This window comes from Lepidochelys kempii, chromosome 6, assembly GCF_965140285.1.
Source record: "Lepidochelys kempii isolate rLepKem1 chromosome 6, rLepKem1.hap1, whole genome shotgun sequence".
NCBI classification, from domain to species: domain Eukaryota; kingdom Metazoa; phylum Chordata; order Testudines; family Cheloniidae; genus Lepidochelys; species Lepidochelys kempii.
The window spans coordinates 107,339,672-107,365,945 of record NC_136385.1 but is presented as its reverse complement, the minus strand read 5'-3'; the positions used below and the strand labels follow the sequence as shown (position 1 = coordinate 107,365,945).

Below are 26,274 nucleotides of genomic sequence, written 5' to 3'. Positions count from 1 at the left end.
GCATTTTTTTGGTCCCACTCAAAATAAAGTGTTAAGGATTTTTTGCCCCCCATATTCTGTTTAGCATATCATAAAACTCCTTGATCTGTGAAAAGTACACTATAAGCATAGGAAAATGTAAAGTCACAGCATTTCCTGCAGATTCCATTCTTTGCTCTAGCCCTTTTCCATTGACTAGAAAACTTTAAAAACATGAACCAAATGTAAAACATTGCAGTGTTATCTTCCAAAGTCTGCAAACAGGCTGAAATAATAGCTCTGAGATGTGAAATGTCCTATTAATCTCAATGGGATAACTCAAAAAATGGAGATGTTAGTTTCCATTTTAGCCGTAATACCAGTTAATATGCTTTCACCTCAACCCCAAACTACTGTGCAAAGTTCTAATAATTCCCTATCCACCCTGGTATCTTACAGTACAGTTATACATGGTCAGTAAAAATCTTCAGCATGTTAAAAGAGAAAATTTGTGGACAGCATAAAATAATTTAAATTTACTATCAAAACAGGGTCTTCTGTACCAATTATTTAATCCATTAAAGACCTTGATTTTTCACTTTAAATGAAGCATCTGAAGAACCTCTGATCTGACATACAAGAACACATGCGGCTCCTTGTACAGACACCAACTCCGCGGCTGGAGCTACAGGCGCCAACTTTCCAATGTGCCGGGGGTGTTCACTGCTCAACCCCTGGTTCTGCCACAGGCACTGCCCCCCCTCCACCCCTTCCTCACACACTCTCTTGAGCCTGCCGTGCCCTCACTCCTCCCCGCAGAGTCTCCAGCTTGCCATGAAATAGCTGATTGGGAGGTGCGGGGAGGGAGAGAGCAGGGAGCTGATCGACAGGGCTGCCGGTGGGTGGGAGGCGCTGGGAGCGGAGGAGCTAATGGGGGGGCTGCTGACGTATTACTGTGGCTCTTTGGCGATGTACACTGGTAAATTCTGGCTCCTTCTTAGGCTCAGGTTGGCCACCCCTGCTCTAGACTAAGCAATACTGTCATCTGAAAGAAAAACCAACCCATACTGCCATGTCAAAATTAAATGGAACAAAATGTAAGAGGGAGCTTTAGGGCTGGGTGGTGCAATGAGTTATTTGTATTGCAGCAGCGGACTTTTCAGTCATAACTGAAAGGTGTTTGAATTTAACTTAGACTGCAGTGGAATATTAAAAATATAACGCAACTGAAAATTATTCAATATCAGCACTTGTTTGGAAGCAGCCCAGGAGCTTTTAAATGAACACAGCCTTATGGAAGAAGCCTGCACAACACCTGCCAGTACTAACAGCAATGGCTAGAAACATGCATAGTCTAACTTGTATGGGCAACACAATATATTCTATTCTGTTTAAAAATGTAAGAGTCATATATACCTTAGTTTCCATTTTATCATGATCACTCATATCAAGACAACTAGCATCTTCATTTATTTCATCCTGTTAAAACAAAAACTTTTGGTAAAATAGGCAGAAAAATAAAGTGACAAGAAGAAAACTTTTAATGGAACTCAAGATAAACCAGTCACAAGCAGAATTTATACACACCAGTGGTAAAACTGTGTTTTTAAGGACAGAGTGTGGAATATGTTTAGTACGTGTGTTATTGTTTGGAGTATAACAAATGACCTAAGCAATTTCTGGCTTCAAACAATTCTGGTTTCACTACTGTTGATTTAGGATTCTGTGACTATCTAGGTCTCCATGCCCCTTCCTGAGAACATCTAGTCCACTCCATCACACTGAGGCAAGATTATGCATACCTAGACCGCCCCGACAGAGGTTTGTCTAGCCTGCTCTTAAAAACCTGTGATTATGAAGATTCCACAACCTCCCTTAGCAACCTGTTCCATTCCTTAACTATTCTTATAGCTAGAAAGTTTTTCCTAACATCTTACCTAACTCTTTCTTCCTGTAAATTAAGCCAATTACTTCTTGTCCTACCCTCAATGGACAAGGAGAACAATTAACCACTGTCCTTTTCATGACAATTTTTTACTTATTTGAAGACTTGTCTCCCCCTCAATCTTGCCTTCTCTAGACTAAACATGCCCAATTTTTTCAACCTTTCCTCCTGGGTCATGCTTCCTAAACCCTTTGTCATTTTTGTTGTACACTAAACTCTCAGATTTGTCCACATTTTTCTTAAATTGTGGTGCACAAAACTGAACACAGTACTCCACTTGAGGCCTCACCAGTGCCAACTAGAGTAGAGCAATTACCTCCCGTGTCTTTCATAGGACACTCTTGTTAATACATCACTGAATGACATTTGCCCTTCTTGCATTAGCACACTGTTGACTCATGCAATTTGTGATCCACTCTATCCCCAGAACTTGTACTGTAGTATCACTGCCAAGCCAGTTATTTCCCACTTTTGTATTTGTGCATTTAATTTTTCCTTCCTAGAGTGCAGTACTTCACACGTCTTTATTGAATTTCATCTTGTTGATTTCAGACCAAGTCTCCAATCTTTCAAGATCTTTTTGAGCTCTAATCCCATCCTCAAAAGTGCTTGTGACCCCTCCGCAGTTTGGTGACATCTGAAAATGTTTAAGTGTACTCTTCACTCCATCTTCCGAAAGGTCAACGAAAATATTGCCTAGTACCAGACTGAGAACAGACTTCTGCAAAACACCACTTGAAATGTCTTCCCTGTTTGACAGCAAACCATTGATAACTACTCTGAATATAGTTTTTCCTCTTGTGTACCCACGTTACAAAAATTTCATCTAGACCAGTGGTTCTCAACCACGAGTTTGGGGCCCCCTGTGGGGCTGCAAGCAGCTTTCATGGGCTCCTCCAAGCAGGGGCAGCATTAGACTCGCTGAAGCCAAAGCCTGAGCAACTTGGCTTCATGGGGGCCCCTGTGGCATAGAGTGCCAGGCAATTGCCCCGCTTGCCTAATGCTGATCCTGGCTTTTATATGCAGAAAGCCAGTTGTAGTGGATAAGGTGGGCCACAGAGTTTTTATAGCATGTTGGGGAGCCTCAGAAAAAGGTTGAGAACCCCTGATCTAGGCCACATTTCCCTAGTTTGCTTATGAGAATATCATGTGGGACTATGTCAACAGCCTCATTAAAATCAAGATGTATCACATGTTCAGCTTCCCCTCCCATCCACTAGGCCAGTAACTGTATCAAAGAAAGAAATTAGGGTGGTTTGGCAAGATTTGTTCTTGACAAACCATGTTGTCTATTACTTATCACCCTGTTATCCTCTAAGTGCTTAGAAATTGATTGTTTAATCATTTGTTCTATCATCTTTCTGGATATGGAAGTTATGACGACTGGTCTGTACTTCCTTGGGTCTTCCTTTCTCTTATTTACAATGTAATCTCCCCATAAAACAAATGTCTGAGGTGCAGTACAGATAATACATTCAGTCACAGACTAGAGAGAGGTTTAAGGTTCTAACCCAAGCCATCAAGGCTAATGAACACTATACCCCAATGGAAAGGTTTAATTCTCCACTTTCAGCGGGGGTACAGAATTTGCTCCTAGGCCTGGAAAGTCTCAAGCCATCAGACCTGAAATTTCTGAAGTTTTTTCCCAAGGTCCTGTATAATTAGAATCATGGTAAAGGCAGTCTGATTAACAGGTAGAGGGAGATTAAACACGGTTGATACTTCTTCCTCAAATAAGTAAACAAAAACATTTTCTGTAGAACATGTCTCATATATAGCATGTGTGAAGGTATGGTATAAGAGATTTATTAGCAATTGCATGGGATAACTTCACTCATAGCTTTGACACTTGTAAATAATGGGGACACCCCAAACCTATGTAGATAACACCTTTAACATACAAATGTATTCTACTGACAAAATAAATTATTCAGTTATATTTGGTGCCCTTTGCCATAGCGTTGAAGCCCCATGCAAAGTTTAAAAAAACAGACTTTAAAATGAGTGAAATCTTGCACAAAATTATCCTATTTAAATTTCTTTTGTCCTTAAACATTTATTCCCTTACACTGAGATTTTCAAAAGAGCCAAGCAGGTATAGGCATCCAAATCTCACTGAAATGCAGCGCTGTCTAACTCTCTTAGGCTCTTTTGAAAATCTCTGCCTTAATAATTCTTAAAATAGGCAGCAAACACGACCTTAAAACTATTGATAACTGCACTCCTAAAAATTTAGAAAGTGTGTGTCTTACTTTGGAAACAGAAGAAGTGTGTTTGTTCATGCATTCATAAGTACATTTTAACCTACTGATTTAACAATTAGGAATAATGGTCAATAAAAGTGATAGTTGCATTGCAAAGTTCAGTTTATTATTTAACTTTAAACAAAGTAATTAAGGAAGAAAATTACTTGGAACTTTTGTAGGTAATTCCTTTTCTGTCAATGTTGTTTATCTTTTAAAAAAAGATTGTTGAACTATTTTCTGTTTATCAAATTCCAGAAATAAGCTAAATACATTTTGACTGATCATATAAAGCCTGTGTAATGGGTACTAAAAACGAACTCAAGCTCTGTGCATGCTTTTAAGTTATCACATAATTCAAAACTGCAACTCACTACTGACAAGCACAAAATGCAGGGCCAGATTAAACTGATTAAACTTGAGTACCTTCTATCCTTTACCCTTGGTTCTGTTTTTATTGTGAAGTGCCTTGAAATACATTCACGTAAAGTACATGTATGAAACAAGTTCTTAAAGTTCATTTAACACTAATATCATAAAGATGACCTACCGCCACTTAACAGAACCAATTTATTTTACATGTACTTTTTAAGGGTTATCCAACTAGAGCAGACAGACACACAATTTAAGAAGATCTCTCACTGCAGTACCACATGTATCAACTCTCTGAGCTGGCAACAATACTACTGCTATTTCTTTTGCGTGGATACAATTACGATCAAGGATAAAATACCTCTTCTGTTTTTATTTTCTTAGGAGACTCTTCTTTATGAGGGGAAGATGTCCTCTTCACCCCTACGACAGGGCTAGGTATTTTTGTTGCTGTGTTCCCTGATGGTCTTGGTGATTGGTTTGCCAGACGTGTTGAGGAAACAACTCTAGAGATGGTAGGCTTTGGTGGTGGAGAAATGGCTGGCTGTGTGGCAGTTTGAGGAATGCTTTCACTTGAAGTACCTATGAAATAAATACGATACATTTTAAAATAGTTTCAACATTTACATTTAATGTTCACATCAATTCCACAGTAGTTTGTTTTCTGTATCTAACCCCACTGGCACTGAGTGAGCGGAACAAATAGCTTGGTTCCAGAGCATCAGATTTGGAACACAGACTACCTGAAACCACAGGTTTAAAATCAAAGAATAATTAAAACTTGGACTTTATCAGTCTAACTAGATAAACTGAACATCCTGCAGTTTACTGTATCTGTGTTTGGAGAAAACCTTAAAGGAGACTGGAAGGTCTCTGTTGTGTAAGAACATTAAGAGTAGGCATTCATGAGAAAAAAAATGCCCCTTTCTCTCAGTGTGGTATCACATACAGTGAACTAATTAGCTGCCTCACTCTGCTAACCAAAGATGGTTGCACATATGCAGTTGGTGTAGTCCTCTAGGCATCTTTAGAATGCAAGATAAATATAAAATTATAATAGTGATTGCTCATCAGCATGATTGGGTCACACCACGTAGCTGACTGAGATGCGTGAATTAGCAAATCGGGACTGTTCTTGTTTAAATCTTTTTCCAAAATCCGGAGTAGTGTCACCCCTGACCATCTGTAGCACTGGCTAAAGACAAGGTTGCTTACATTGGAGGCAATTGTGATTTATGACACAGGACAAAGTGGTGAAGTCAGGTCATCCTCATTCAAATTTTAATTGTACTAGGGAGCAGAAATACCCAAGAAAGTGGCACTATGAGGGCTTTAGCCAGTACCTAGCCACACTCTCCTTCATTGGCCTAACTGGGAGCACTGCCATCATCTACACTCTGTTTGCCCTGAGCAAACCTGTGTTGCTATTATGAACAGCAAACATGAATATCCATTTTTAGAGGATTTGCAACTGACATAAATGTAGATTACTGAAATTCTAGTATATTATGGCTATTTTGATAAGTATATAAAAATATCCTGAATCCTACAGGACATGGTTAATGTGTAAATCAGTTCAATGAGATAAGGCTACAACATGCAGTAAATTTAAATCTTCCAAATAACGATGATACATCTTTAGTAAAATACTCTCTAGAAATCAATGCTAACAATATAGTATGTAATTTTCCCTACCCCCTGAGCTTTCACTGGAAATGGTTGGTGGCACAGTGACTTCAGAAGCCTGTATGTTGATCACAGATGCTGCTGTTACAGTTGGAGCAGGACTGCTTCTGCTAAAACATGAAAAAAGCAAAATGGATAACACTGAAAACTAAAATATGCATATGGTATCAAACTGTTTGCCTTTCATCACATATCATCAGCATTGCCAGAGACTTGCATTGATGTGATTTAGCTAATAGCATCAACACAACAATGTTAGAAAAGGCCAAATTATATCATTGCAATTTTATGAAATATAATGTGAAGATAAGCAAGAGTGTTAGCAACATTACTGTTATAAACCTGCACTATGTGAAATACTACAGGAGAAGATTAATTTTATATGAAATAATCCAAGTTTCAATAAAGTTTTTAAAGCTATTTGAAAGGGAAAAAGGAAAAACTCATGTCCATTTTTTTTTAAAAGAATCTATAATCCCCTTTACCTTTACAATAGAGCAAGCCAAACTGAGAAGGCTGGCATGATAAGCATGTGTTAATATCCCATAATATCACATGCACATCATCACTATAAATTCAGTCCATAGATTGCCTAATCAAGAAATTGGGAATTAACAGGATTGCAGCCTTGGTTTTGGCATTATAGTAGATTTTGCTATATCAAAAAGGATGGGGGCATGATGTGTTAAAAACCAAAATTTAGGCTAGGTTAGATTTCAGCCCTGAGAACCATGATAGTATGCTTAACTGTACACTTGCTTTCTTTTTTTTCCTTCAAGAAGAGTGCTCAGTAATGTAAAAATCCTGAGAATAGTTTAATAAATGAGAATGATTAAAGAGCAGCTGTCATAGGCATTAAGAAAAGCTAGCTACATTTTTTCTACATGATACTCAATGTTTTATCATTCAATTTGTATATTGCATAGCTGTAGAGAGTCCACATTATCATCAGATACTTTGCATATTAACATAAAAATATGGAAGTGACCATTTTATCAAACAAAGCAAGCAACAGACTGGAAAAAAGTGTATCATTAGTAATGGAATCTAACAGAGCAAATGAAAAAGCATTTTATTAGCTGTAGACAACGAAGACATAGTGCAGTGATCTCCCCCCACCCCCAAAGTTAAGTTTAAGATAAATGATAATGTGCCCTCTTGCAATATACACAGTAAACACATGTTCTCTAACACATGTAACTTTTAGAGGATCATAAACTCGAATAGCGAAGGTTAAGATTAAAATAATTACCCCTGAGAGCTTCCAGAACTGTTCAATGGACTTGTCTTCATAGCACTAGTAGGAGAAGGCACAGACGTGCTGTTATCACTGTCCATAGATAAGTCTAAGCTGCTGTCATTCAGGACTGTCAGTCTGACCCCTTCTGTTGAATGCTACAACCAATCAGACAATAAATCACAGGTGTTACTTATCCCATTAAGGACTGAGAATCAGTTGAAAGTCAATGAAGCAATATTTCAATTATACTGATAATTTTGTGAAAATTAATTAGACTGAGCTCAAACTGATATCTCAAAAAATTTAAGGTTAATTGTCTTGACATCAGTTGCATAGGTAAAGAGCATTTTTAGAGAAAAATAGCACTGATAAGTTCTAGAAGGCACACCAAAGAAGCAAACCAAAACCAACTACATTGAGCGGCTTGAACCTCAAATACAAAGGCTTCTGAAAGTCACACAAAATAGAGATGTGCAGAGTTTTCTACATACAAAGGTTCTACTGGCCTGCTACCAGAACCACTTAATTCCTATGTTCAAAATTAAGGCCAGAATTTGAATGATCCATCATTTGCACCCAGATAATGTAGCATACAAAACCAATTTCTCCTGTACTACTTGTGTATCTAGAATTCCAGCTTCATTTCAAGTTTATTTGATTTTGTGGAATAATAATCTCTCAGTTTCAATCAATACAAGCGTACAGTATCAAGAACTCAAAGAAATTAGGTAGTTGACCTAGTGGTTTTCCAGACCACTGGGTCATTTTTATCTATCATCAGTCCTCATGCTGATCACCGAGTTTCTGTTCATACTCCAGAACTGCCTAATTAGATGCATTGAGTGAGGTTTATATTTTCCTCTGAAGCAGCCAGCATTGGCTAATATTGGAGACAAGATACCAACCAACTAGATTCCTACTGGATTTGTTTCAGTCTACCATGTGCAAACTTTGCTACACAATTTAGAGACATTTTTAAATGGTGACAATGGCTTTAAAAGGATACTAATATTATATTGAGCTATTTATATGAATGCAGACAAGAGAACAGCAATACATAACCATGACATGCATGTTTCCAAAAAGACTTCTTTTTACAAGTCAGCTTTCATATATGATTGCTCTCAGACTACATTCAAAGAGTGAGGCAGGGACTTTTTGCATTAGTTACTTGGCCCATAAACACTCTTTCCTGTTGCAATTAATCATGCTCAAACTAACCAAATAGCTTGATCTTAAATTACTGCTGCCCTTCATGAAATGCTGTTTTGCAGGCTGCCCTTCTTCTCACATGTGATCACATAGGCCTGCCATGCATTTAAGGGGAAAACAACTTTAGACAGAAAACAGCCTCTTACTAAAAATTTTCTGTATAAGTGTAGCAGACAATTTTTGAGATTCATTCACTGTCATTTAAATCTTTCCCATCTAGGAGTAAAAGGTTATATCTAAGACAGAAAAAACTGTCAAGTGGAGACCTTTTCAAGTTTTAGGCCACAGCATATAGTCAGTCACATTAACTGTTGAAAGCATTCTCTAACCCACATCTTTAGTTATACGAGCAAATGTGTGTTGTTAGCTACAAACGGCAGCAGCAAAGCGTTCAACATTCTACTGAGTCATAAGAGAGGTCATACAATTTCTTTAGTAATTTTATGGCCTACACACAATCTCAAAACTATTAGTACAACAGGGAGATGTTAGAAAACAAACCAAATTCTTAAATTTGTGTGCACCAGATAATTTTTGTTAATCATGGAAGTGCTGCGTTGTACATATTTCCCTAATTTGGCTTCCAAATTACACTAGCAAAATAGCTTTGAGTTCGCTAAATTAATCAGACTTAAATCTGTTTAGTCTAGTATTTCCAACAAAAATCATCATGTCATACCTGCATGATTTCAAGGAGAAGAGATGAAATCAGAAGCAGATACTTCCAGGAGGTAGGAAGAAAGACATGCATGAAACGTATGTACAAATAATTCAGTATTAACTCATTGGTATTGATGCAACCGGGAACTATCAATGTTAGGACCAATAGATTTTGCAGATCAGGGTATCAGTACCGTTGTACCAGATAGGTTAGAAAGTTTGTGTAGGTTACACAAGTAAAACTGCCCTTTTAAAGTGGGTTTTAGTTATTTTGTTAGTACACCAAAGACCTTTGGGAATCACTAAATTATAATGTAATTAATTATATTATAACATTAGTTATGTTTGTCAGTAATTTGTAGGTTTACCTTTTTCTTTTTCTGAAGCACATGATTAGGTAGCAGTTGATGAAGTTGCTTTCGTTTTACATGCATTGCAGCAATTTTCATATCCATCTCAAACATCTTGCTGTTTATTGCTTGCCTATAAACTACACAATTAGAAGAAGATGATGACACATTGAAACATTGTGGAAAATGCAGTTACTTGCCCTCGAAGAAAGGATTGACATTCCAGAGTATTATTCAACAAGAAGGCTAATATTTCCTCAGTCTTGAGAAAAAACCAACAGCCCTTCCTCCTGAACTGACAATTGCATCACATCTGAGAAGTTAGTAAAGTATTTGAGTTTGCTTATATTTTAAAAAAGGAAAATCCATTAAAACGTAAATTTCCTCTCTGAAATATGGGACTGAAAAAGTATTTTAAAAGTATGTGAGCCCCGCATTGTACTTATGAAAGAATAAATTCAAAGATGGAACCAAGCAGAGTCAAGAGGTTTCTTGTCTAACTTGATATAAATTAAAGTTAAGACATTTATTTAGCTCTCAATAGCAGAGATTATCTTTTTGTTATTGTGTTTGTATCAGAATTCCAGCTTCCAGAATTCCATGCCTGACACTGACTGGCCTTGATACATGATCGGGGCCATTAGGTGCTGCTGTGATTATTGGGCCTAAAAATTTACCCTAATTGTAAGTTCAACTGTAAAAGTATGTCAAAGTTCATAAGAAGTCACAATAATAAATTTTTGCCTGCTTGGGAATTAACCTTGGAAAATAGGTCAAACTGTTTTCAGTAATGAATGCTATGAACAAGTGCAAAAAAACCAGACAGACTGAATTAGTCCAAACAAAAAGAGGCCTACTGACATGATTCAAGGACTGTGCCGAGGTTGAACTTAAAAACAAGAGATATCAGTCCTGAAATTAATGGACCAAAATTGTTATAGCAGATAGTAGGCCTAATTGATGGACAAAATAATGAAGGGATGAACTACGACACCAACTTTTTTTAAGAATCTCAAAAGAGTCAAGAGACATTTCCCCCCCAAAGAGTCTTATCCCAGCGCTCTCATCTTCTCCCATCTCCTCAATGCACCTCATCTTCCCCAACCGCAAGATAGAGGGAGCACACCTGACAGAAGGATTCATTCCTGAGGAAGCAGGCTGTGTTTGGGCAGCCCCCTTACACTGGTATGAAAGGTGTTAACAAGCCCTACGGAGGCTGTGCAGGAAGCAGCCAATAAAAGAGAGGCTCTGAGAAGCTGCCAAATCAGGGTCCAGCAGGCTCATACTGCAGGCAGAAGAAAGCTAGCACTGTAGACAGAGCAGTACTGGGCAGGAACAGGGAAGCCAGAGGAAGCTCCTGCGCGCTTGCTAGGACTGGTATGCTGAGGCCTTGAAGCAAGGGTGAAGAAGGTGCTGGGACAGTGGGAAAGTGGTTCAGGGAAATGTACCGAAGAGTTGGAGGGGATGCAGTACAAGGGTGCCCCCTGCAAGGTCCTTGGCCTGGGACCCAGAGTAGTGGGCGGGCCTGGGTATTCCCCCCTCGCCCCGCCCACCACTCAGTATATTTTCTGAAGTATACCCAAACCAGGGTCTTAAACCTGAGATCCTCTCTCTACTCTTCCAATCATCTACCTTACTGACTGTCCATCCTATGCATTCAATAAGGGAAGGGTCCTGTAGAACAAAAACTTTAATTACATAGTCACAGTATTAAAATGGATATTTATAAAGGGGCTGAATTAAAGTTGCATATTGATGGGGATGGCTGTCGTGCTCCACTAATTCTTGGCTGTGGAGAAGCCCATAAGCTGTTGTGTAAGAATGGCTCTAATGTATACAGCCTCTCTTATTCCAAGGGCTGCGGTCCCTGAAGTAGCCCAGATTCTAGGAGGCACAAAGTTTGCCTACAGCCATTTGCAACGCCCCCCCCCCACCCCCGAGATGAACAGAATCTGGCTTCTGGATTCTATTCAGTTTTACTAGAAGTGAACTTTTGCAACCCTGCTGTTACCTCATCTATTCAAAGAATTGGAAGGAATAACATTTTCCTGCCTCTAGATTAAGGGTATTACGTCTTGCATAACAGGCGTTCAGAAGTGCACTGAATTACTAACACCAGTCAGTGGAAGAGAGACTAGAACTAGATAAGTTCATGGAGGATAGGTTCATCAATGGCTATTAGCCAGAATGGACAGGGATGGTGTCCCTAGCCTCTGTTTGCCAGAAGCTGGGAATGGGAGACAGAGGATGGATCACCTGACGATTACCTGTTCAGTTCATTCCCTCTGGGGCACCTGGCACTGTCGGAAGACAGGATACTGGGCTAGATAGACCTTTGGTCTGACCCAGTATGGCCGTTCTTATGTCCTCCACTGATCAAAGCAGATAAACACAAGTGGGAGCAGTTAACAAAGAGAAGGAACTGCAAAGATGTACTGCTCTCCCAAACCTGGGAGAAGGGGAGGAGCTCTTTCTCGGTTTTTAGTAGAGGAGGCAGAACTGAGATCCTCTTTACTTTAATATATGCCTTCTCTTACGCTAATGTTTCACATAGGTAAAGGTGTGATTGCAGCAGTTGCTGCTACTGTTGCTTCATCATCCTGTCCATAAGGATCTCTAGCTGTGCTAAGGAACATGCATAATGAGGCTGGCACTAGCGAAATTCACTGGGGTGGAGCATGCTCAGTGCAGATGGAATCTTCAGAGGTTCAGCAGAAGTCACTAACAAGCTGGGAGCATATGCAAATAGCAATTTTTAGTTGCTTATAACTTGGTCAAATGTAGGTGTATTTTCACAGGAAAAGCAAAAAGGACCTCCCCTGACACCACAACTATGTCCCTAACAAATTTCAATTCCAAATCCTGAGCTCTTCAAATAATATTTTATATATATTGAACACCACAAAACGTACCTATTTTCCTCTAACCTCATTCCTGGAAACAGCTGAACTCTAAGTTTAAGCAAAAAAAAGGCAGAGAGCAAGCATAGAAAGTTTCAGCAAAAATGGTTGTGTGGCAAAGTTATAAGCAAACAAAGACAGTGGTTTATAACAAAATGTCACACAATCTTAACATTAGGCTCAGTAATGATGATGTCGTCCGGGGAAGGATTTGATGATACCCTTAGATTCCTGGGTGAATTGTGGTGTGAGATAGTCTTTGGGTAGTTTATAGCAGGTGGTGTTGGAGTGTTGTTGTTTGGCCTCATTAATGTAATCCTCATGGTTGAGAATTATGAAGGCACCCCCTTTGTCTGCTGGTTTGATCACTAGCTGGTGGTTGATTTCAGGGACTCCTCTCAGCAATGGAGCGAGTGTGCCAGATGTGATATTTGTTAAGGATTTCACTGTTGATTTTTTTCCCCTGAAGTAATCAACGTAATGATCAAATGTGTGGCTTTTTCCACTGTGGGGTGTCCAGTAAAATGATTCTTTTTTCTTATGATTGTTGGTGGGGACGTGGTAGTTGTGGGTGGCATATTCATTGTTGTGAAAGAATTCTTTGACGCAGAGTTGGTAAAAGAATCTTCTAGTTCTCCACCTGTTAGTATGGTATCAGGTTCTGTGCAGCAGTTCAATCCCTGGGAGAGTACAGATAATTCAGTTCTGGTTAGGAGTAGCCTTGACAAATTGATGATGCTGGGGTGTGTGTAGTGTCCATGTGGTAAGGTCCTTGTGCCATGGTTTCTCTCGGCGATGGTGTTGTGGTAGTTACGTCCACTTTTTGGTTCTGGGTTGGATGGCTGTCAGATTTTTTTTTTTTTTAAATAGTTGTTTTGGGTTTCTTGCATGATCTCCAGGTAGGTTTCCTGATTTTTTCCTTCCAGTGCATGGAACTTTGTGACAACTTCTTGTCTGAGGTGGCTCCCTTTTTGAGAACTTGAAGGACAGAAAATAGTTCCTCGGTTTTTTTGAAGTCCTCCTTCACAGCTGTTTGGCATATATGGAGTTGTATGTAGTGATCAGAAAGTTAGAGAGGGTGAGTCTTCAGGTGATGTTTTATTTCTTGCTTTTGCTCAGGAAGCAGATGTTGCTATTAAGTTTTTCCTCCTTTTTTCTTCATGTTGTGGAGTTGCCATTTCAGATGGCAAAATACGATGTCCTCCATTGTTTGCAGTTTTGTTGTACCCACGTTGGTCACAGGATATTAAAAAACTAGGTGGGTGAAGTAATATTAATACCTTTTATTGGACCAACTTCTATTGGGGAAAGAGACAAGCTTTCAAGCTACACAGAGCTCTTCCCGTTTGGGAAAGGTACGCAGCAAGTCACAGGTAAATACTAGGTGGAACACATTGTTTCCCAGTAAGCAGTTTACACGTTTTGTAACAGACCATTGAAGTGGCCAGTTAACACCTCTACAGTCATAGGACAAAAAACGGAAGTTAAGCGGGTTAAGGACTCTTGTAATAAGACATTAATCCTGTCTCTTTATTAAGACCATGATTTTTAGTGTCTAGCAAAGTTATAAATTTAAGCACCCAACTTCATCTTTTGAAGGTATTGTGCAGGTTTCCTTTGAGATGACTGAGATATAAAGATATATCAGATATAAAGTGATTGTTCTGTGAAACGTGTGTGCCCACAGGTGATACAGTATTTCCAAATTGTTCATTTACTTTGAAAATGTTCTTTTTGTAGTGGCTCATATCAGCAAAATATTTTTACTTCCGAACTCCAGATTTGTTTGGTTTGCTTTGTTGAGTGCCATTTAATATTTTTTTTTGGGGGGGGGGGGGAGGAAGGGGATGGCAGCTAATGGTAGATTGATAAAAGTTTATACAAACATATATAGAGTGATGTTTAAACAAGTTTAAATATCTGCAAACAGCATGATTTATAAAAAAAAATCCTATTAGTAGCACCAGGCAGCTGGCATGAGGTAGAGAGGTTTTGGGCAGGTGCGTGGGGGGTGTTGGCAAAGGAGATGGACTGATGAATGGGAGCACTGGTAGGAAACCGGGAGAAAAAAAACAAGTCAAGAAGCAGGAGTTCACGGCATAGAATGGCATGGAGCCATTCTCCCTAGTCTGACAATGGGGAAAGGGGCAAAGGTTATGGAAAGTATACTAGAGTCTTTTCTATAATAGAAATTTAAGAGTTTGAAGCTGTAAATCCAGAAAATATGCAAATGCTTAAAATTTTACAGATGGATATAAAACTACCTCCTCCGCCCCAAACAGATATAATTCCCATCCTCTCATGGGCTTGTTGAAGTCTGCAGGAGTGGCCCCCTGCTTCAGTGAGCCTCACTGTGTATTTGCAAGGGTAGCACTTTTACAGTTAAAGTGCAGCTTGCAGAGCCCTCCATGCCTCCCCACCCCATTCTCCGCCTACCAGACTTGGGGTGAGAGTGGAAGCTCGGGGCTTCTACCCTACAGCAGGAAGGTGAGTCTAGGGGCTTCTGCCCAACAGGGAGGAGGGGGTCTCAGGGCTGAAGCCCTGGCAGGTGCCTCCCACAGGGAAGAATTCTCTAGCCCCACCACCCCACTGCAATGCAGGAGCTCTGCAGGGCTGAAGCCCTAACCCTGACAGGCATGCCCAGCTCTTCAACTTCTGAAGATTATTGTATGTGGCTCAGAGGGTCAGTAAGTTTGGCCTGGTGTATTGGAAGAGGGTTCTCCTTCTGCAGACCTTAATGAAAACCTAATGTAAACTTCTGGTGCTCCTTCAAAAGACAAAGGAAACACCACAAACGAAAAAATATTCTAAAAATTAGTTAAGCTTGAGAGTATATTATATTATTGTCCAGCTAAAAGCCCTCCCAAATTACACTTTGACAAGGAGTTTATAGCTTCACAAAAGAATAGTAGAAGGCATGGTAATTAACAGTTTAAGGATCCAGTATAGTAGGATTTACATCCAGTTTATGATTCATCACCATCTCCCCATCTGACTTAAAGTTACCACCTAACTTTAATCTTTCACCCTTATATTTGCAAAAATATAGGCAAACTTCAAAACATTACATCACTGAGAGATTAAATCACATTTTCCACTCAAAGCACTTCCCCCGCCCCCAAGTATAATGCCACACTATCACACTACAACTAAACTGTGAGATGCAATACAATTAATTAAATGTACAAATTTACAAGCTCTATACGCACACATGTAACTTAACACCATATAATCTTTATATTTCAGATCTTTCAATTTCATGAACATTGTACTCTACCAAAACAGACTATAAAGAAATAAAGGAAAGCTAAGAAAAAATGGTTACCTACTTTTCATAATTGTTGTTCTTCGAGATGTGTTGCTCATGTAGATGCCATTCTAGGTGTGTATGCACCCACGTGCACAGATGGAGACTTTTGCCTTAGTGGCATCTGTAGGTTTGGCTGTGACGCCCCCTTGAGTGCCGCACTCATGCGCCAGTATATCAGGTGCTGTTGGCCCTATGCCCTCTCAGCTCCTTCTTACTGCCCGCGGTGGCTGGTGGGCACACCTCTCTCCCTTGCCTTGTAAATGGTCAGCAGTTTCTTTCCCTCTTGAACTTCATGCCAGGTGTAAATAGTTTTGTTTTATTGTAGATTAGTTAGTAAGTAGCTGTTAAGTATTGTATTTAGTCAGTTAACATTGTCTCGGGCTTTCTGGGTAAGCACATAGTGAGACATGAACGTATGGATGGATGACCAGGTGGAGGTCCTGCAGATATTCTGAATTGGCACACGGGCCAGGAAGGCCACCACCGAAGCTTGCATTCTAGTTGAGTGGGTGGTTACAATCGCCGGTGGGGGCATCTTTGCTTGATCATAGCAGAATTGGATGCAGGCAGTGATCCAAGATGAGATTCTCTGGGTGGACACTGGACGACCTTTCATCCTATCTGCTACCACGAGGAACAACGGCGGCGACTTACGAAATGGCTTGGTTCTCTCTATGTAGAAGGTTAGCGCTCTCCCGACGTTCCTCCTCAGACCTATGAAGCTTTGGGAAGAAGACCGGTAAAAACATATCCTGGCTCATGTGAAATTGCGAAACCACCTTGGGCAGGAAAGCCGGATGTGTCCACAGCTGGACCTTTATTGATGAAAGGGACATGGCCTGGAGCTTGAGATGCATAAGGTAGTCCAGGATCAACTGCAGCGAGGCCTGGTCAGGCCTAACCCTTTGGGCTGAGGTCCAGCACGTGAATCGTTTCTATTTGGCCAGGTAGGTCACTCTACTGGAGGGCTTTCTACTACCCAGTAGGACCTGCTGGACTTGGGCTGAGCGCTCCTGCTCTTTGGCAGTTAACCAAGCAGCAAGCAAGCTGTGAGGTGCAACGCTGACAGCTTCAGGTGCAGGAGCCTGCCATGATTCTGCAACAGGAGATCTGGCCAGAGGGGCAGCTGCACCGGGGTTGTCACCAACAGATTCATCAGAGTGCAGAACCAGCGTTGGCGAGGCCAAGCCAGGGCTATCAGGATAACCTTGTCCTTGTCCTGTTTGATCTTCATGAGGACTCTGAAGCAATGGCACTGGTGGGAAAGCACACATCAGAGCCTCTGACCATTGAAATAGGAAGGTGTCCGACAAGGAGTCCCTGTCAACGCCCCCTCCCCCACAACAAGCAGAACAGGTGACACTTGCTGTCCGGACAAGTTGCAAACAAGTCTGCCTAAGGAGACCCCCTACTTTTGGAAGATCTCTTTGACCACGTTGGGGTGGAGTGACCATTTGTGGTGAGACAAAAAGACTCTGCTGAGGCGATCTGCCAGGACATTTCTGGTGCCGGGGAGGTGCACTGCCATGAGATGAATGGCATGCTGCACACAGAAGTCCTAGAGCCAGATGGCTTCCTGGAAGAGGGCTGATGACCTGGCTCCGCCTTGTTTCTTGATATAAAACATCGTGGCGGTGTTGTCCATCAGGACTTCAACCACTTTGCCTTGTAAAGTGTGACCGAAAAGCCTTACAGGTCAGGAGAACAGCCCTGAGCTCCCTGACATTTATGTGGAGAGAGTGGTCAACCCCTGACCAGAAGTCTGTGTACTGAACTTGCCCAGGTGGGCTCCCCAGACCAGGTCTGAGGTGTCAGAAACCAGAGTTAGCGACAGGGCCAGGGCTACAAAGGGAACTCCCTACAATACCGATGTGGGGTCCAACCACCATGCCAGTGATGACCAGATGTGGTCCGGCACCTTGACTACTTGGTCCAGGTCATGCCTGTTGAGGATGTAGACCAACGCCAACCACTCCTGCAGTGGCCGGAGTTGTGCATGATGGACCATGTAAGTCCAGGCAGCCACGTGGCCTAGCAACCTCAGGCAAGTGCAGGCGGTGGTGAGCGAGTCGCCCCTTACATGGGAAGTTATGTCTGACATGGCTCGGAAATGGGCCTCCAGAAGGAATGCCCTGGCCTACGTGGAATCGAGGACTGCTCCGATGAACTCTATCCGTTTCACTGGTACAAGGGTTGATTTCTTTTTGTTCACTAACAGGCCTAGATCACAGCAGGTAGAATGCACCAAATGGAGGCTGCTCTGCACTTGATCCCGCGATCTCCCCTTGATGAGCCAATCATCGATATAAGGATAGACCTGGAACCTCCCCGATGCCTCAGATAAGTAGTTATTAGGGCCATAATTTTTGTAAATACCTGCGGGTCAGAGGAGAGGCCAAAGGGAAGTGCCGTGAACTGGAAGTGGTGCTGGACACCATAAAACAGAGGAACTGTCTGTGTCCTTGGAAAACAGAGATATGGAAATAAGTCGAGAGTGGCATACCAGCATCCCGGATCCAAGGAGGGGATGACAGAGGCCAGCGAAACCATGCAAAATTTCTACTTCTTGAGTCGTCGCAGATCCAGAATAGGTCTTAGACCCCCTTTTGTTTTTGGGATCAGGGAACAGCAGGAGTAGAAATCTTTCCCCCACATTTCCTGAAGGGCCTCCTCTACTGCCCCCAGTTGTAGGAGACTGTCTACCTCCTGAACCAGGAGTTGCTCATGAAAAGGGTCCCTGAAGAGGGACTGGGAAGAGGGGGGATGGGAAGGAGGGTGGCCGAAAACTGGAGGGAGTAGCCCACTGACAATCTCTAGCACCCAGTGGTCCGAGGTGACCCTTGACGAGGCCGAATGGTAGGGACGGAGATGGCTGAGGAAAAGATGTGGACGATCCGGGGAGGTGACCGGGGTGTCGCTCTCAAGTGCGGCCTCAAAACACCTGCTTCTGGTCCCTGTGACGTTTCGCTGGGCCAGGCTGCGCAGGTGAATGGGAGGAGGAAGAGCAGAGGTGATTAAAACTAGTGTCCCTTCTCCTTGTAGATACCTGCCGAGGCTGCCAAGACCTTGGTGGCAAGGGCAGCCAGAATTGCTTCCTCGCCATCGGAGACGTATGCAACCCCAGAAAGTGAAGGGTGGCCCAAATGTCCTTCAGACTGTGCAGCCTCATATCCCTTTGTTCTGCAAACAGCCCAATTTCATCAAATGGGAGATCTTGTATCGAGGACTAACATCTCCTGGGATAGGCCCGCGGTCTGAAGCCAGGAACTGTGCCTCATGACCACTGCTGAGGCAATCACCCTGGCCACTGAATTGGCTGCATCCCAGGCCATCTGGAGGGAGCACCAAGTCACTGCGGTACCCTCCTCAACCAGGGCCTCAAACTCCTGGGTCACTTCCTAGGACATGAAGTCCTTAAACTTGTGGAGGAAGTCCCACAGGTTAAAATTATATCACCTCAAAAGAGCCTGGTGGTTTGTGACTCGGAACTGGAGACTGGCTGTGGAACAAAATTTCCTCACGAAAAGGTCCAGTCTCTTGGCCTCCTTATTTTTGGGACCGGAATTAGAATGCCCTTGCTTGTCCTTTCTGTTGGCCACCGACAAAACCAATGACTCTGGGGTGGGTGGGTGTATAAGTAGGGCCCTACCAAATTCATGGTCCATTTTGGTCCATTTCACACTCATAGGATTTTAAACATCGTAAATTTCATGATTTCAGCTATTTTAAATCTGAAATTTCAGGGTGTTTTAATTGTAGGGGTCCTGACCCAAAAGGGAGTTGTGGGTGGTTGCAAGGTTATTGTAGTCGGGGTTGCGGTACTGCTACCCTTACTTCTATGCTCCTGCCTTCAAAGTTGGGCCCTCAGTCAGCAGCCACCATCTCCGGCTGCCCAACAAGGAAGGCAGCAGTGCAGAAGAAAGGAAGGGTGTCATGGTATGGTATTGACACCCTTACGTCTGTGCTGCTGGTAGGGTGCTGCCTTCAGAGCTGGGAACCTAGAATCATAGACTTTAAGGTCAGAAGGAACCATTATGATAGTCTAGTCTGCACAACGCAGGCCACAGAATCTCACCCACCCACCCCTGTAACAAACCCCGGACCTATGTCTGAGCTATTTAAGTCCTCACCTCGTGGTTTAAAGACTTCAAGGTGCAGAGAATCCTCCAGCCAGTGACCCATGCCCCACGCTGCAGAGGAAGGCGAAAAACCCCCCCAGGGCCTCTGACAATCTGCCCTGGAGGAAAATTCCTTCCCGACCCCAAATATGGCAATCTGCTGAACCCTGAGCATGTGGGCAAGACTCAACAGCCAGACACCCAGGAAAGAATTCTCTGTAGTAACTCAGATCCCACCCCGTCTAACATCCCATCACAGGCCATTGGGCATATTTACCGCTAAGTCAAAGATCAATTGCCAAAATTAGGCTATCCCATCATACCATCCCCTCCATAAACTTATCAAGCTTAGTCTTGAAGCCAAATATGGCTTTTGCGCCTACTGCTCCCCTTGGAAGGCTGTTCCAGAACTTCACTCCTCTAATGGTTAGGAATCTTGGTCTAATTTCAAGTCTAAACTTCCCGATGGCCAGTTTATATCCATTTGTTCTTGTGTCCACATTGGTACTGAGCTTAAATAATTCCTCTCCCTCCCTGTTATTTATCCTTCTGATATATTTATAGAGACCAATCATATCTCCCCTCAACGTTCTTTTGGTTAGGCTAAACAGGCCAAGCTCTTTGAGTCTCCTTTCATAAGAAAGGTCTTCCTTTCCTCGGATCATCCTAGTAGCCATTCTCTGCATCTGTTCCACTTTGAATTCATCCTTCTTAAACATGGGAGACCAGAACTGCATACAGTATTCCAGATGAGGTCTCACCAGTACCTTGTATAACTGTACTAACACCTCCTTATCTCTCCTGGAAATACCTCGCCTGATGCATCCCAAGACCGCATTAGCTTTTCTCACGGCGATATCACATTAGCGGCTCATAGTCATCCTGTGATCAACCAATAGTCAGAGATCCTCCTCCTCCGTTACTTCTAACTGATGTGTCTCCAGCTTACAACAAAATTTTCTGTTATTAATCCCTAAATGCATGACCTTGCACTTTTCACTATTAAATTTCATCCTATTACTATTACTCCAGTTTACAATGTCATCCAGATCTTCCTGTATGATATCCCGGTCTCTCTCTAAATTAGCAATACCTCCCAGCTTTGTGTCATCCGCAAACTTTATTAGCACATTCCCACTTTTTGTGCGAAGGTCAGTAATAAAAAGATTAAATAAGAGTGGTTCCAAAACTAATCCTTGAAGAACTCCACTAGTAACCTCCCTCCAGCCTGACAGTTCACCTTTCAGCATGACCCGTTGTAGTCTCCCCTTTAACCAGTTCCTTATCCACCGTTCAATTTTTATATTGATCCCCACCTTCCCCAATTTAGCTAATAATTCCCCATGTGGAACCATGTCAAATGCCTTACTGAAATCGAGGTAAATTAGATTCACTTTGTCTAAAAAAATCTGTTACCTTCTCAATAAAGGAGATCAGGTTGGTTTGGCATGATCTACCTTTTGTAAAGCCATGTTGTATTACCAATTACCCAATTACCATTGACCTCAATGTCCTTAACTACTTTCTCCTTCAAATTTTTTTCCAAGACCTTGCATACTACAGATGTCAAACTAACAGGCCCGAAGTTCCCCGGATCACTTCCCTCCCCTACCTCTTCTTAAAAATAGGAACTATGTTAGCAATTCTCCAGTTGTACGGTACAACCCTTAAGTTTACAGATTCATTAAAAACACTTGCTAATGGGCTTGCAATTTCATATGCCAATTCCTTTAATATTCTTGGATGAAGATTATCTGGGCCCCCCGATTTAGTCCCATTAAGCTGTTAGAGTTTGGCTTCTACCTCAGATGTGGTAATATCTACCTCCATATCCTCATTCCCATTTGTCATCCTACCATTATCCCTAAGCTCCTCATTAAAGACTGAGGGAAAGTATTTGTTTAGATATTGGGCCAGGCCTAGATTATCCTTAACCTCCACTCCATCCTCAGTGTTTAGTGGTCCCACTTCTTTCTTTGTTTTCTTATTTATATGGCTATAGAACCTTTTACTATTGGTTTTAATTCCCTTTGCAAGGTCCAACTCTACATGGCTTTTGACCTTTCTCACTTTATCCCTACATATTCTGACATCAATAACGTATTGCTGATCCCTCCCATCTTCCACTCCTTGCAAGCTTTCTGCTTTTTCTTAATCACCTCTCTGAGATGCTTGCTCATCCAGGTTGGTCTACAACTCCTGCCTATGAATTTTTCCCCCTTTCTTGGGATGCAGGCTTCTGATAGTTTCTGCAACTTTGACCAAGTAATTCCAGGCCTCCTCCGCCTTTAGATCCACAAGTTCTTCAGTCCAATCCACTTCCCTAACTAATTTCCTTAATTTTTTAAAGTTAGCCATTTTCAAATCAAAAACCCTAGTCAAAGATCTCTTTTTGTTTATCCTTCCATTTAGTATGAACTGAATTAGCTCATGATAGCTCGAACCAAGGTTGTCCCCTACAACCATTTCTTCTATGAGGACCTCACTACTCACCAAAACCAAATCTAAAATGGCATCCCCTCTTGTTGGTTCAGCAACTACTTGGTGAAGGAATCCATCTGCTATCGCATCCAGGAAAATCTGAGCCCTATTATTATTACTAGCACTGGTCCCTCCAGTCTATATCTGGGAAGTTAAAGTCTCCCATGATCACACAATTCCCATTAGTATTTACTTCATTAAAAGCATTAAAGAGGTCTCTATCAATATCCAAATCAGATGCCAGTGGTCTACAGCACACCCCAAGCACTATTCCAGGGGAGGCTCTAGTAGCTCTCTTTCCCAATGTGATTTTTGCCCAGACACTGTCTTATTCATTCCATCAGTTCTTATTTCTTCACAGTCTACCTCATCATTGATATACAATGCTACTCTACCACCTTTGCCTTTATTTCGGTCTTTCCTAAACAGCACAGACCCCTCAATACCTGTACTCCAGTCATGACGACTATTCCACCAGGTCTCTGTTATCCCTACAATATCTGGTTTCACTTCCTGCACCAGTAGCTCTAGTTCCTCCATTTTGTTACTTAGGCTCCTCGCATTAGTGTACAAACATCTTAATTTTTGCTGTTTGGCTTTGCCCACATTCTTTACCTGATTAGGCACAGACATTCTACTGCCAGTATCACCTATTAGACTGGTATCTACACTACACTACCCTTCCTCCTTACGTCCATTCTCCTACCCACGGCTGTATCCTTTCTTACTTCGTTTTCTTCCCTCTCAATGTTAAAATCCGGCGTGGAGATTACCTGGACATCTCCCAACCATTTCCCCCAAATTCCTAGTTTAAAGCTCTCTTAATCAGTTGTGCCAGTCTCCATCCCAGAAGTCTATTTCCCTCCTTACTCGGGTGCAGTCCATCCCGAGGGAACAGTGCTCTGTCCACCAATGCTTCCCAATGGCCATACATCCCAAAGCCCTCCTTATAGCACCACTACCTGAGCCATCTGTTGATCATCAAAAATCTTGTCACACCTTTGTTGACCTTCTCTAGGAACAGGCAGAATTCCACTGAAGATCACCTAACCCTCAATTTCCTTAAGTTTCTTCCTCAGCCAGGCATAGTCTCCCTTGATACGTTCCAGGGAGAATCTACCCGTATCATTTGTTCCCACATGAAGGACAATCAGTGGATTCTTTCCCACTCTCATTAGGATCCTTTTCAGCCTCAGGTCCACATCCTGTATCTTAGCACCCGACAGACAACACATCTTTCTGTTCTCTGGATCAGCTCTGGTTACTCTCCTGTCTAGTCTTCTCAGTAAGGAGTCCCCAATCATGTAGAGCTGCCTTTTTCTGGTGATGGTGCAATTTTCCAGTCTATCCCCTGTTCCGTCTGGCTGCAAGTCCTCTCGATTCCTATTCTCTCTTGCAATCCTCTGCAACCCATCCCGTATCCTCCTGGGGCTCATATTTGGTGTTGTCTCCATTGCCTCTTCCCCTCTTCCTATAGGACAAGCTACTCTTCTCTTCTTCCTTGCCCTTTCACCTTCAGTGACCACCTGCTATGCCCCTTCTTAATTTCCCAACTCTACAAACCTGTTCCTGAGCTCTATTTCTCCTTCACTAGCCTGTCTGTTCTTCTGCCTGCCTCTCTTAGTCTTCCACCGAAGCTCCCCTTGCAAACACCTGGCCAACATCCGCCCCTTTCCAGCTACCCAGCTCTGAAGGCAGCATAGAAGTAAGGGTGGCAATACTGCAACTCCTCCTAAAATAACCTTGCAATTCCCCTGCAACTACCTTTTGAGTCAGGACCCTCAATTTGAGAATGAAATCTGTATAGTATAGGGTAAAAGCACACAAAGACCAGATTTCACAGTCCATGACGCATTTTTCATGGCCATGAATTTGGTAGGACCTTAAGTATAAGTATTCAAACCCCTTGGCAGAGACAAAATACTTTTTCTCAGCCCTCTTGGAAGTGGAAGGGATGGAGGACGGGGTTTGCCAGAAGACTTTGGCAATGTTTAGGACCCTTTCATGCACCAGCAGCGTGACATGGGTGGGGGTGGATGCAGAAAGCACACTGAACGAAGTGTCTGATTGCTCCACCATCTCTTCTGCCTCTAGGCCAAAGTTAGCGGCTACCCTTCGGAGCAGAGCTTGGTGCTCCTTAATGTCATCTGATGGGCTAGCAGGGGAGGGCCCCACCACCACTTTGTCTGGAGAGGGGGACGATGACTAACCACTGGGGGAGGACCTCAGGCATCATCCCCTGCAGGGGAAGGGGGTCTCAGGGTGGGCACCTGTCCCTCCACCTCAGCGTCTGCTAGTGCTTCACGCACCGAATCCGTTGCTACTGGTGCCGATTGGAGCTTGTCTGATGTGGCCACCGACAATTGGCGAGATGGGGGCATCGGCATAACCGGCATGCCCCAGGCATTCCAGTAAGACCATTGCGCTGGACACTAGCCCTGTTGCCAGGACGGCATCACTGAGGTGGATGCAACCTCAGGATCCCAGTTGCGACAGTGCTGTTTCTGTGAGGGGCTAGACTCCCTCTCCATGCCGGAGGAATCCTCCTCTGGTGACCAGGACAGGGCCATTGATGCCTGCGTCTGGAGGCTAACCGGCACCATGAGTGACTGGTGCCTCAAATAGACCGGTGCTGGGAGTAGGGGGAGCGGCGCCATGTTGAGGCGCACCCCGAAGGTCTCTGTGACAGTGATAGTCAGCATGGGGAGGGTTGTCACAAAGATGACTGGTGCCGACTACCTGGCGACTGGCGCTTCCCTCTGGGTGAGACTCGATGCGAGGGCAGAAACCAGGAGTGCAGTGCTGGCCATCTGTAGCAGTGAACTGGTTGGGCTGATGCGGAGACCAGGGATGCGGCCACAAAGGGCTCTGCCTCGGCTCCGGAGACCAGCAGCGCTCACTCGCTTTCTAGGAGGCTTTCACAGCTGGCTTGCCCTCATAGGGAACCTTTTCTGGGTCCATCGCTGCACATGGTGCCGGCTGTGGTGGGAGAGTCCTTTGCTCTCTGGGTGCCGGGAAGGCATTGACTCCACCATCATTCTGGATCACCTACCGCTCCCTGGAGTCTGTTGTGGATCCCTTATGGGGGTAGGAGGACGTGCCCCCTCACAGCTCCGGCGTGCACAGGTGACCCTGGCAGGGTCCTCTGCACAATGCCCCTTGGTCTATCTTTCTCGGTACCAGGTCCCACTTCTTGGTCTTCTTGGGCACCAGCAAAGGGGATCGGTGCTGGGTAGAGCCTAGTGCTGGGGATGCACTACACACTAAAGCCAAAGTGCTGGGCATTGCATCCAGCTGGGCTGGCTCCGAGGCTGACTGAAGAACTGCCTCCATGAGGAGGGCCCTCAAGTGAATGTCGCGTTCTTTCTGTGTCCTGGGACAAAAGTTCTTACCGATGCGACGCTTTTAATGTGGGATTCCCCCCAGGCAATTCAGACAGCTACCATGTGGGTCGCTAACAGGTATAGGCCTATTACAGCACATGGCTTAAAACCTGGTGACCGGGGCTTGTCCTGCCTAAGGCAAAGTCCCTGCCAGGACCCTAACTGACTATGCTACAGTTCTTAAGAGCTACTTACTAACTAATCTACAATAAAACAAACTATTTACAGATGGAACACAAAGTTCAAAAGGGAAAGAAACCACTGACCACCTGCGATGCAAGGGAGAGAGGCATGCCGACCAACCACCACGGGCAATAAGAAGGAACTGAGAGGGCATAGGGCTGGTGGTGCCTGATATATCGATGCATGAGCGAGGCACTCAAGGGGGCACCACAGCCAACCCTAGGGATACTGCT

At 43.1% G+C, this 26,274-nt stretch overlaps 1 protein-coding gene across 2 annotated transcripts in view; it reads right to left on the bottom strand.

The window, feature by feature from the left end:
• Window positions 1-26,274, bottom strand: part of PAPOLA (poly(A) polymerase alpha) — a 95,294-nt gene that overhangs the window by 5,638 nt on the left and 63,382 nt on the right. The window contains exons 16-20 of one of the 2 annotated variants that reach the window (XM_073349598.2): window positions 9,685-9,806; window positions 7,457-7,599; window positions 6,214-6,314; window positions 4,880-5,100; window positions 1,375-1,437 (exon numbers count right to left, since the gene is read on the bottom strand). In XM_073349598.2, the coding sequence (XP_073205699.1) occupies window positions 1,375-1,437; window positions 4,880-5,100; window positions 6,214-6,314; window positions 7,457-7,599; window positions 9,685-9,806 (650 nt within the window). The remainder of the gene's footprint in view (window positions 1-1,374; window positions 1,438-4,879; window positions 5,101-6,213; window positions 6,315-7,456; window positions 7,600-9,684; window positions 9,807-26,274) is intronic. The other variant, XM_073349599.2, reaches the window with a different exon arrangement.